Source organism: Onychomys torridus, chromosome 14 (assembly GCF_903995425.1).
Source record: "Onychomys torridus chromosome 14, mOncTor1.1, whole genome shotgun sequence".
Classification (NCBI taxonomy): domain Eukaryota; kingdom Metazoa; phylum Chordata; class Mammalia; order Rodentia; family Cricetidae; genus Onychomys; species Onychomys torridus.
In genome coordinates this window covers 43,451,377-43,464,648 of record NC_050456.1, presented here as the reverse complement: position 1 = coordinate 43,464,648, position 13,272 = coordinate 43,451,377, and the positions used below count along the sequence as shown (strand labels likewise).

The 13,272-nt window shown below is 38.1% G+C and overlaps 1 protein-coding gene across 1 annotated transcript in view; it reads left to right on the top strand.

Moving 5' to 3' along the window:
* Positions 1 to 12,805, top strand: part of Kcnh5 (potassium voltage-gated channel subfamily H member 5) — a 303,831-nt gene extending 291,026 nt beyond the window's left edge. Inside the window, exon 11 of the mRNA XM_036205975.1 lies at positions 8,221 to 12,805. Coding sequence (XP_036061868.1) covers positions 8,221 to 9,171 — 951 coding nt within the window. The 3' untranslated portion in view covers positions 9,172 to 12,805. The remainder of the gene's footprint in view (positions 1 to 8,220) is intronic.
* The last annotated feature ends 467 nt before the right edge of the window (positions 12,806 to 13,272 follow it).

The following is a 13,272-nucleotide window of genomic DNA, read 5'->3' as shown; positions in this document are numbered from 1 at the left end:
TGTACAATGTTACTTGTATGTGTATTTTCAGGGCTGACCATTTGGCACTGGACAACAATTGGTGTGCTCTTCTCTGGGGAAGACCACCTCTTCTGCTCCCAGCTCTCCTCGGCTGCATGTAGTTCTTTGTGTAGGGTTGAAGCTTCATGAGCTCTTCCCATCCACTTTGTCATGTCTGTTGATTCTAGGCAGGTATGGAAAAGAACATAGAATAGCATAGCATAGACTAAAAAGATTGAAAAGCTGTTGTGCACAACATTTTATTAGAACATTTTATGCAAAGAACAAGTTCCAAATGTGACTTAACACTTTACTCTGATTTCTAGTTGCTTTCATAGTGTGTGTGTGTGTGTGTGTGTATATGTGTGTGTGTGTGTGTGTGTGTGTGTGTGTGTGTGTGTGTGTGTGTGGCGGGGGATAAAAAAGAAGGAGGAAGAGAAAGAAGGGAGATTGGGAGAGAATGAGAGAGTGAAAGGGGAGAAGGGGCAGAGAAAGAGAGAAGACATTTTCTTCCTACCAACTCCTTTCTCATTCACAATGGGAAGTATCCACACATTACCAAAATGAAAGCATTTCACTTCCTCCCTTCCTCTATTCCCTTCCTTCCTTTTCTTCTCTACTAACTTTCCTTCCTTCCTTTTACTTTATACTTTAATTAATTAATTTATGAATTCCTCAAATTTCATTTGGAAACATAAAGGGTCATCTACATCATAGTACCATCTTGCTCTTGTGCAGCTTGGAGGGTAAAGTCAAGCTGCCTTATCTACAAAGGTCATGGTCTGTCATCATTACCATCAACACATCTAAACGTATAGAACAGGCAACTACAAGGACAGCATCATGTGATTTATTAAGACCTCACAGCCTCTAATCTGCTCAGGATAGTGTTTAATAAATATTTCTTTGTATTTGCTCAGGTTGAAATGGTTTGGAAGAGCTAGAATTAGAATGAATGACTAAGTGTATGGAAAATGGTATGAACCAGAGTCAAAGCAGCTGGATCCCAGGAGAGTCAGCAGAACCATAGCTCTTCACTGTTTAATTGCAGAGAGCTCTAAATTCCCAGTCAGAACTCACGGATCTGGAAATTGATGGCCCATTTGAGAAAAAAAAAAAAAACAAAAAAAACACCTCTATCTCTCTACAAATCACATAATGCTAAACCCATGTCATTAAACAAATGATTCCTCTCCCCTGCTTCTATTGGATTTCAAAGTTCAGTACACATTCAAATTATTCAATTTTGATATCACTTTTATGATCAAATGTCCTACTTTTGAAATGGAAAGCTCAGTTGGCCATGTTCCCTGTTATGTTTAAGAAGCTTTTATCATTTAAATAAATTAAACCTTCCAGCAGGTTCTTCAGAACACAATGAAGCTCAGGGCAGAAAGCTTAAAGGAAATAAACCTCTTTGCTGATACAGCGCAGGCTACAATGCATGCTGCTGATAATGTGCAGCAAGAGGCAAGTGTAGCTTGATGCCTGAGTTTCTGTTTATAATTTTAGCTTTGATTTTTATGGTATTCAGTAGCAATTTGATTTACTGTGGACAAAAGATGGCCCTAGAGTACATCAAGTACAAGGTTATTAATACTGAGGGGAAATTAAAAACTGATTCATTTTAATACTATATTAGGATTCATAGAGTTACATTTTTCTTTGTTATCTCAAAAATAATGATCTTTTTGTGGGTCATCATAATGCTGGTTTTCTGGAGTAAACAGTATTATTTCAATGCAATACTGTAAAATTAATCTATACAGTTTATATCAAATTATTATGATACTATTTCCTTCCTGTAAATACATACCCATTGAAAGATTCAAAAGCATCATAAGGAATCTTTATTGTTTTCAGGTTTTCTTTGTGGCCAAAATGTAGCAGTCAGAATTCCTTTATCCAAACAATACACATTACATATGAAAGGTTTTCCTAAATAAAATCTATCAGTCTTTCTATTGTGTTAGTTACTTGAAACATTTCATTACTTGATAAAAATGTCAAGATAAATATTTCCATTAAAGGAAGCAATCAATAGCGTTAATTAAAGAATGCTGCAATGGTTGTATAGAATAATTAACATAGAAATGTAAGCTCATAAAGTTATCTTCAAAACTACAAGAACTTAGAGGGAGGGTTTGTAATATGCAGTGTTTTAAAAATGCAATAGGTTACCTAGTCAGGCATTGCTGATATTTTATTTTCTTATTTCTCAGATAATGCATTAATTTTTGCATAAGACAAAACAATACAACAAATTATTCTTTGCATTAACACATGAATCAACTTATGGTAGAGCCCAGTACATGAGCTATTAGACCTCATAAACATAAATTCATTTTTTTCTTTTTATGGACAGCTTTAAATTTCTGTTTATATTCTCTTACCTTTCATGAAGAAAATAGAGTATTATCATAAGTTAGAAATTAAGTTCATGATAGATATCCCTATAACCGTTCTGAATAAAGAACCTCCAAAAATGCATTTGTGTATCAGTTTTGAACTGACTCTGCATAGCATGCCTTTGTTAACTACCAACTGTGGGCCAGATGTTAAGGATAATACAGCAGTAACTTCAAGTGAGGAAATAGTAGTAGATATAGTTATCAATAATAAAATACCCAGACTTTATAGGTACAGCTATCCTATTGTGTCTGAAGACCCTATCTCACTGTGGACATCTTGGTCCCCTGGCTCTAACACTTTTTCTTTTCTGTGCTGTTCTCTGAACCTTGGGACAGGGTTTGTGTTGTTGATGTATCAAATGGGGTTGAGCACCCCAAGGTCAGTTGTTCTCTACGTTTTGTTGCATTGATTTCTGTATGTTACAAAAACAAGCTTCTTTGATGAGGCATTAGAGCTACACTTCTCTGAAGTCTCCCAAGGCTGCACTTCAGGAAGAAGAACAATAGGTAATTAATAACTGCCGTGACAGGGAGTTTCAGTATTCCCCTGGAACAAGCTCCTTGATAGGTATCAATTCCAAGTGGTCCACTAAACACATATACACTAGTGAGCAACACTATAAAAGGACTCAGCAGGATGTGTGTGTATGTGTGTGTATATGTATGTGTGTGTGTGTGTGTGTGTGTGTGTGTGTGAATAATAAAGAAGGAGAGGTGATAAATTTGAGAGAGGCAGGAGTGGACACAAGAGGAGTTGGAGTAGTGTAGAAATGATAGAAATACAGTACTCACATATAAAATTCTCGAAACAAATAAAAATAAAAATTTCCAAATCAGTATCATTGACTGTTAAGAGTATGGAAAATAATAACAAGAAAGGACTCATTATTTTTAATACAACCCTATTTCCAAAGTATGTGAGGTTGTTCAGATAAAATTTAGTTTTTGAGAGGCTAGAGAGATAGTTCAGTATTTAAGAGCACTTACAGTTCTTGCAGAGGATCTGAGTTTGGTTTCCAGCATCCATGTGAGACGTCTCACAGTTGCTTATAACTAGCTCTATGGCTTCTGACACCCTATTCTGGATTCCGCAGGCACCTGCACTCACACATGTGCATACTCATACATGGGTTCTCCTATATACATGACTTTAAATAAATGAATGTATTTTTAAAGGATATTGACTATAGCAGGCCTTGTTACAGAGATATATTAGTTAACAAAACAGACAAAAATTCCATTCTCCTAAACAAATGAATCTAGATGTGAGAGGGATAAAAGACAGTGTCAGAGTCCAGGGAAAATCACATTCTTTGATCTTGCCTTCCCCTGCTTTACATAAAGGTAATGCATTTGATATATGTATAAGGAAGAGAAAACACAAGGCAGCCTTGAAGGTAACTCAAGGGTACAAAGGAGGCATATATTTTGATGGAGCGTAGAGTGTAGCAAGCTTATTGGCTTTGCCTTTGCCAGTAAGAGTCACGAGAGTCTGCAAGTCCTCTCACTGAGGAGTTATAAAAGTCTGTCATAGAGATCTCTCCAGCCATTAAGCTGCTATTGATCCAGCATGCACAGAGTTTCCATCTCACTCTTCTGTGAAGGGTGCTTTTTGGGTGTGGAAATGCCTGTATCTTTTCATCCCACACCCACTCAATTATCCAATGGTCCCTCATGATCCAGGGGACAGCACTCAATTGTCCTGAGTGATAGCAGGTTAGGATTATATAATGGTTAGGATTATATGAAGTTCAAGTCCTTAGCTTTGAATCCTAGCCATTTGCTAGCTGTGTGGCCTAAGACAATTTAAATTCTCTTTGCTCTTCTGTTCATGAGACTAATAAGACCTGTCTCACACAGTATGGATGATAGTTAAATGGGAAGATGCAAGTGTGTGAGGGACTATGTTGTTATAGGTAAACATTTTTTAATAATCTTTGCCTTAAATTGATTTTTGTTCCATAGTAAATTACTTATAATTCAGTAAACTCCATCAAATCAAACACTTTAAAAAATCATGTCCTGGCTTGAAATACATAGATATGTTAGGCAATTGATCAAATGCGAGGGCCTTGCTAATATCTAGGTTTTAGTTTAAAATGTATGCTTTGGGTATGGACTCTTACAACCCTCTTTTTCCAGTCTGCTTTCACTGGGCTCAAGACTGAGCTGGTATGGGACAAAGATGGTTACTGAAGTAACCAACTTCATTCAGTACCTCAGGCTTGTGTTTGAGGTCTGGAAGGCTTGTGGTCACTACTCAGGGTACTGGCTTTGTTTGGTTGTTCATTTCCCCTGTGTGTGGCTTATTTAAGTATCTGAACATCCACAGAGGGCAGTATCCCTTCCTACCGCAAGCACTGCTTTCTCAGTATCTGGCTTCTGAAAGGCTGAAGTCACAAGTCCTGAGCCCATGTGGATCCTCATCAGTGCTCATCTAGCCTACAATGGAAAGAAGAGATGAGGAACAAAGGGTTTTTAACCTTCAGTCTCCACGGGAAACATGCTGTTCTTTTCTTTTCTTTTCTTTTCTTTTCTTTTCTTTTCTTTTCTTTTCTTTTCTTTTCTTTTCTTTTCTTTTCTTTTCTTTTCTTTTCTTCCCTTCCCTTCCCTTCCCTTCCCTTCCCTTCCCTTCCCTTTTCTTTTCTTTTCTTTTTCCAACATACATTGCTGCCTTGAGAGGGGATGTAGGTCCTGTCACTCCATCAAATCCAGATGAGAAGTCAGCACCAGTCTTGATGTTCAATTTTCCCCAAACATGGGAAGCTAGGTGTATCTACTGCCTCATTACCTCACCCTCTGCAGCAGGGAGATAAAGGACCAGTAGTGGTTTGCAGTGCAGAATTCTGCCACCAGACACCCCAAACTCCAGTTCTTCTTCTTTCCAAACTCCTGTTACTTTCTTGGTGGCAACATATGTTAATCCAGTTCTGCTTCATTTGTCTCTGGATGCACACGTCGGTCTGGCCTTCTGCCAGGCCTCCCTTTGTGCTAGGTATTTTGGTATTTGGAGCTTTTTTTGTCCTTAATATTAGCAATCTGAATACCTTTGTCTATTTGTTTCAGGGGGTGACTGTGAGCAGCTTTTGGTTTAGAGAAAACTAGAAAAGCCTTCCTTTTTTACTGATGTTTTTCATAGGTATATTGCAATCCTAAATCACTCAACATCCTGAACTTGTAATTGTGTGCATCGTTAACTATTATAGTGAAAAATCTTAAAAAAAAATTGTTCCTGAGTTTAGATGCCCATAATTCTCAATCACCAGAGATACCAAGCATTTCCATGTGGATTTTATAAGCTGTGAGATACGTGGAGATATTATATGGATGGCAGTAGTCTGATCTATTGCACAATAGAGGGCCACCAAGTGGAGTCACAAAAATACCAGACTCTGTGTCAAAGTAAAATTTCATGTGAATCCAGATACTTCTCAACATGTCCAATAATGTGTGCTTGTTTAGTATGACCCACACTTTGTGCAGTTGTCCTGTGTTGTGTCTGCTCCTGTGTGTCAAGTACTTGCTCTTCTCTGCTGGGATTTGAAATGAATTTCCTTTCCCCTAATGTCAAGGATCACATCAAGGCTTTATCTGCTCTGGGCTAAGTAATTGCCTATTTAAAAGAGTGGCTTGGGGTGAGTTAGATTGGGATGTGGAGAGTCATTTATGCCAGGCTCCTTCTGTCAGCTCATGGGACCAACACAAATAATATCTGAGTCTTCCATGTTGGTGTCTGTCTGATCCCAAAGGGTGTTAATGCCCTGAAGGCTTAGTTCATGCTCTGTTTCTGTACGAAGGATAAGAAGTGCATCAAACCTCAGGAAGACTTCTAATTAAACTTCTGTAGCTTTGATGTCAGACTTTGTGATTAGTGTTACATCTGTAAAAAAAAAAAAAAAAAAAAAAAAAAGACCCAATTTCATGTGCCACCAGAGAGAAGAACATATGATAGTCTTTCTATGTAATTATTGAATTTATAATATTTATTTATTTTAAGTTACAAGTTACTACCACTTGGTAGGTTGGCTTTAGTGTGCCTACCTCAATCTAGAAAATGTAGTGTGGCATAGAAGGATGATTCCTGCTTGCCTTTGACTTCTCTGCTGGCATCAGTCACCATTAATATTTCTTTCTGTTGCATAATCTGTGACTATATGTTACTCCTAGGATGTGATGAACCTTTAAAAGGTGATAAAATTTTTTACAAGTTGGAGGTCTTTTGAGTTCAAGGAGAGAGAACCAACATATTTTGAGGGCCTATTATGGGTTGGGACTACATGTTTCACATGTGTTGTTACTGTAGACAACAACATGGGCTGATGAAAGAGAGAAGTAATTTTGTTTGGGTTGTAAAATTGTTTGATTCTGAAAGTGCTTCATATGGTAAAATTCTTCTTAATTTTCCTCACAGATTTCATCTGCAGTTACTTTGTTTTTCAGGAATCTGAGGGAAAAAACTCACTAAGTTAACTTCTAACTGAAAATATACTTGGTAATATCTCATATAACCAATAATTTTTATTACCTTTCATGGTGTCACCACAATTTCTTCTCAACATTTTCAGGATATTTTAGTAGTATACTTATTTACTGAGAGATACCCACCTAATATCACACATACTATACATTGAATTTCATTTGTAAAATAAGAGTTTTAAGATTTGTAATTCCATCTCCATCGAAAGTGTCACATGTGCAAAAAATATTCTTATGTTTGAATATTTTAGAGGTGGAAGTTCAAGTGTTTCTGAGGTGGTATACTTACACTTTAAGGATGTATGTATTTCACAGATTCTTGTTCTGTGTTTGTGGGCACATAAGTAAATGAACTCGCTCTCCACGCCCTTCTGTGCACCCTGATCATCTTCCTGGAGAACTTGGTACCTTTTCAGTGCTCACAAAGCCTGGAATTCCTGCTCTTATCCATAAACAGAGGATAATATTAAAAATGGCTTTGAAACATAATCAGAAAGGAAGAAACCATACCAAAATGAGGATGTATTCCAGGGAAGTTTAAGGAATATTATTTGTATATAAACAAACACACATGTACTAGTATATATTTGTGCATATCCTTTTAAATGGGGCCGTGAAGTTCTTTTACAGTGTTGTGTCAACCACTTCTGCCTTGTGGTATATAAGAGAGCAGTCAGTGTCCCTGTGTTAAATTTTGGGTATATTGGATTGTCATATGGTATCTGAATAACTTCTCCCTTAGGAAAAGTGTGTGTAGTGTGTACGTTTTCTGTGTGTGTGGTGTGTGCAGATGTTTTCTGTGTGTGGTGTGTATAGGTGTTTTCTGTGTGTGGTGTGTGCAGATGTTTTCTGTGTGTGGTGTGTATAGGTGTTTTCTGTGTGTGGTGTGTGCAGATGTTTTCTGTGTGTGGTGTGTATAGATGTTTTCTATGTGTGGTGTGTGCAGATGTTTTCTGTGTGTGGTGTGTATAGATGTTTTCTATGTGTGGTGTTTATAGATGTTTTCTGTGTGTGGTGTGTGCTGATGTTTTCTGTGTGTGGTGTGTATAGTTGTTTTCTGTGTGTGGTGTGTATAGATGTTTTCTATGTGTGGTGTGTATAGATGTTTTCTGTGTGTGGTGTGTGCAGATGTTTTCTGTGTGTGGTGTGTATAGATGTTTTCTGTGTGTGGTGTGTGCAGATGTTTTCTGTGTGTGGTGTGTATAGATGTTTTCTGTGTGTGGTGTGTGCAGATGTTTTCTGCATAAAGCAGAGCACACTCAGCATAGTATTACTCAAATACAAAGTCATCTGCTCCTGTAACCATGGTTTAATCGTCTCCCCCATTCTCCAGATCATCTTCCGTAAAATCAGTGATGTGAAGAAAGAGGAGGAAGAGCGGCTACGGCAGAAGAATGAGGTGACTCTCAGCATCCCTGTGGACCACCCAGTTCGGAAGCTCTTCCAGAAGTTCAAGCAGCAGAAGGAACTGAGGAACCAGGGCTCAGTGCAGAGTGACCCTGAGAGGAACCAGCTTCAGGTGGAGAGCCGCCCTTTGCAGAATGGAGCCTCTATCACAGGTACCAGTGTGGTCACCGTGTCCCAGATTACCCCGATCCAGACGTCTCTGGCCTACGTGAAAACCAGTGAGTCCCTTAAGCAGAACAACCGTGACGCCATGGAACTGAAGCCCAACGGTGGTGGTGCTGAACAAAAATGTCTCAAAGTCAACAGCCCCATCAGAATGAAGAACGGAAATGGGAAAGGGTGGCTGAGATTGAAGAACAACATGGGGACGCACGAGGAGAAAAAGGAAGACTGGAATAATGTCACCAAAGCTGAGTCAATGGGGCTGCTGTCAGAGGACCCCAAAGGCAGTGATTCAGAGAACAGTGTGACCAAGAACCCATTAAGGAAAACAGACTCTTGTGACAGTGGGATTACAAAAAGTGACCTTCGTTTGGATAAAGCTGGTGAGGCCCGAAGTCCTCTAGAACACAGTCCTATCCAGGCTGATGCCAAGCATCCTTTTTACCCCATCCCTGAGCAGGCCTTACAAACCACCCTGCAGGAAGTAAAACACGAACTCAAAGAGGACATCCAGCTGCTGAACTGCAGAATGACTGCCCTGGAAAAGCAGGTGGCAGAAATTTTAAAACTACTCTCCGAGAAAAGTCTACCCCAGACCTCCTCTCCAAAACCCCAAATGCCACTCCAAGTACCTCCCCAAATACCATGTCAGGATATTTTTAGTGTCTCAAGGCCCGAGTCACCTGAATCTGACAAAGATGAAATCAACTTTTAATATATAAATATATATATACATATATATTTGTCAATATATTTAAAATGGTATATACATCTATATACATATGTGTGTATATATAGTATATACATATATATATATATATATATTTTCACTTGCTTTCAATATGATGAACACAATATGGATTTTGATATGTACATACTGCATGTCCAGCTGGATTCTGGCCTGCCAAAGATGATTATTCAAAACATAGATATTGCTTGTATATTATGCAGTTGACTGCATGCACACTTTACATTATTTATAATCTCTATTCTGTAATAAAAAAAAAGTATGAATTTTGTTAACGAAGGCAATGTAATCTTTGAAGAATCAGGGTCCAACCTGCCAATGTTGCCATGACAAACTTGATCTCAGGCTGAGTATATTGAGCTGTCATTTCTTCACTATTGTTTAGTTAAAATTATAGATTCATGTCAAGGGAAGAGTACAGCTTCTGAAGCTGTCAGACCATTTTACGATCTCATGCCATAGGGTATTTTTCTGTAACTTAGTGTTAGGTTCTTTTTCCCTACAGGCAATGTTTGCTCCATTGAAATGACTGTGTCGTTGCCTACAACTGATATCAGTGTCAGATACTGAGAACTTATTGCTTTGGGTTTTGTGCATGAATTGCATTTCCACTCAATGATACCTCTCCTTTTTAGCATTGTACTAGATAGTAATCATTAGCTCTTATGTAAAGAATTCCCTGCTCCCTCCGTCTTGGAGAACAACTGTCATTTTGGGAGCTGACGTTATCAACACCATAAATACTCAATTGTTAATATAGTGTATATTATTATAGAAAACACTGCACCACAGGGTATAAGAGCCTTTTAACAATATGTTAGATATGCAATGATTGTTCTACATTTATATTTCCATAGCTTGTTCGAAGGGGGGTGTTGAAAGGCTCTTAGCAAAGAAACATATCAAAATTTTAACTGTTAATGATATAATTTTTTGAAAAGGACATAAGCAATTGGATATGTTTTAATTGCACATTTGGGGTTTAGAAAGAATGAACTATAGGTACAGAAATGCAGACACATGATTTTTATTGCTTGAGGGGGTGACACTTGAGTTGTGGTTAACTTACAAAATAACCAACCTAGAAGGCAACATTAAGTTGCTTTATTCAGATAACTGCTTTTCTATGACTTTATTCTGGGTACAAAACTCCCTAAGCTCTTTTGCACACAGTAGCATTGCTGGCCTTCTGTTGGGTTGATACAATAGACCACTATGGCCCTGACAGACCCATTCACAAAGGCCTATGGGGCTGAATGTCATAGTCTTTTGGGTAACAACTCCTCTTCCGAGAAAGTGCCTATTAGCAACCAAAAGAGAAGTCACAAATGTTACACTGTCTGTATTTAGGCCCTCAGATGATAAACACTCAAAATGAAATGCACACCCCTCTTGAGAACTCGTGGAAGCTGTTTCTTATGACTCCAGAATGTTTTCCAGAGTTCTTCCTGGGGGAGTGCTTTTCAGTTGGTGCAGGCACAAAATTCAACATTGAGAGTAAGGAAGCTAGTGTTTTCATTAGCCTGAAAGTATGCTTCAATCACTTGTGTATTGCTAGGCTACAAATATACAAGCATTATATATGCCTATATAGACAGGCAAATATACAAATGACGGTGACAAAAATCAAAGAAAATATTTTGAGTTTGCTCTTTTATACCCAATTTTATGTGCTTTTCTATCTACCAATATTTCTAAAATTATAGAAAGAAGAGTTACCACAGTCATACTGGAGAAGTATAAAACAGTAAGACTTTGTAAAAGTTCTCCACATGTCCCTAAGTTGTGCCCCCTTTTTTTTTTCTAGGACTCCTGGAATGTATGTTAGGTACAGTGGGTTACAGTTGCTTTCCTTTCCATTACTAAAAATGGACATTTCCAGGACCATATATCTCCATGTCCTGCGAAGATTCCTATCTGCCACAGGCAAAAGGAAATGAAATTACAGAATCAGCCTTTAAATGGAGGTTTGGGGGGGGGGGGCTTGTTTGTCTTAGCTTTTGTACTGTGGAAGGTACCTTGTCATTGACTTCTAAGATTTACTGGGTTTCAGAGCATCTTCTTATTGCTAAAGTCAAGTGTGACAAATACCTTTAAAGATGAATGGGTGATGAAAAAATCCATGAGCTCAGAAATCATTGTTATGACTTTAGCTACATCCAAAACTAACAGCTGGTCTCAAGCTGTAAGAGGGGCACTGACACAGGAAAATTTTTTGAAATGTAATGCATGCCTTTTCATATTAGGCTTAGAAACCTTTGCCAGGATCTGACATTGACTCAGTCAGTTTTAGCTAACGACCTACAACATTAGCCATAATGAGATTTCTATCTAAACACATGTTCCCATAGGTGGGAAAGGAACACAATGGTTTTGAACTGCGCCAGACCTTCACTAGGGAGGGAAAGGGTCAATTGCTTATTTTTTGGTGCAGTTCCCACAGTATTCTTTTCCAGACTCCTGTCCTCTGAGTGCATGACACTATGCGGTGCTGAGCACACTCTGCACATCTTCAGCAAACATTGTATATAGTCTTAGGTTTCCAGATTTTAAAATTCTTCACAGTAGAATTTAGCCAGAATGCTTGCTTACACACATGTGATAATGATACAATCACATTCAGTGTAGCTTCAACCAGCACACAGACAGTGCAGGCTCTTTGCGGGACCAGATGACTGCATGTTTTATTCCTACACCGTATAGGTGCTCTTGGTGCATCTAGAATATATTTTTTTAATTATTATACTTCTGAACAGTGTACTAATAGGACTAAGTGGATATGTATTTGAAATGCAAACATGTTGCAAAGCAATCTATACATCTTTAACTCTGTTACGATGCTATGAAAATGTAAGATGAGACACTATTCTGGGCAGGTGGTTTGTGACATGATAGCAAAAGTCGAATGCAAACAGAATTGTGATCTTCGCCTCAGAGCAGGAAGGTTTGCTGACCCGTATCAGGATAGTGTTGCACTAAATGTAATCTAGTTAGACAGAAGAGCTTGCAATAAAGAGCAAATAGAAACCCCAAAGATAGAAAACAACATCAAAACTTCCAGTGTCTCTGATTTACATGAGTGACCTTGAACTCATTCAAGAATAGTGGTCGAATTCACACTCAAACTTCATTCTTTAAAGGAAACTTTTTATTGCAACCCTGATTGTACTTCACATTGTGTACAAGGCTACAAAACATCCTGAATGTTAAGAAAATTCCCTACAATTTTGCATAGGTCAGAGGGCAGAGAACATGGAATGTGAGGTTTTGAATGGCTCCTAGAACAAAGACCTACTCAATGCTACCCAGTACATTAACAGGAGTATTACTTATAACAGCAAACTGAAGTGAAATTTTGAAAATTAACCTAATTGAAATCTAAATATAAGACACAGAATTTATGGAGATATTGTTAACCTATGAGATCCAAAAAAACTGGAATTATTTTTGAAAAACCTGTTGGGTTTTTTGTTTTTGTTTTGAGTTAGTCTTCAAAGAAGTGACTGGAATTGTATAGCAGCTGATCCTTGTGAAATTGTCCTTTTCAAAATTTAATTACAATATTTCCCTTTGCCTTTCCTCTCTCCAAACCCTTCTGTCTACCCTTCCATGCTCTCTCTCTTTCAAATTCATGGCCTCTTTTTTCACTTAGTTATTGCTGAATTTTGTTACCTTGTATCATTCAATTTTAAAGTTAATTTCTGGATTTCCCCCCACCCCAAAGTTTCATGTAGAGAATGAGAAAATTTGTCTAGAGCTACCACACACAGGGACCTCTAAAAGGAGTATTTCCTTAGGTGAATGCTCTGCTTTGATACCTTTCTTAGATGTGAGTATTGCTCCTGAGATTCTCTTGGAAAGGGCGAGAAGAACGTATGTTTAGATTTTACACATCACTGAGTGCCATCTCAGATTCTGACTCCAGCTCTGCCAGTCTAGCGAAGTTTGGGTAGTCAGCTGTCTTTATTGTGTTTCTATCTCAGTTTGCCAAATAATAAGTACCAAAACAAAGGCTCAGACTCCTCCCATGTTCTATCAAGCTCTTCTTAGGTCAATAGGAAGTAGTTT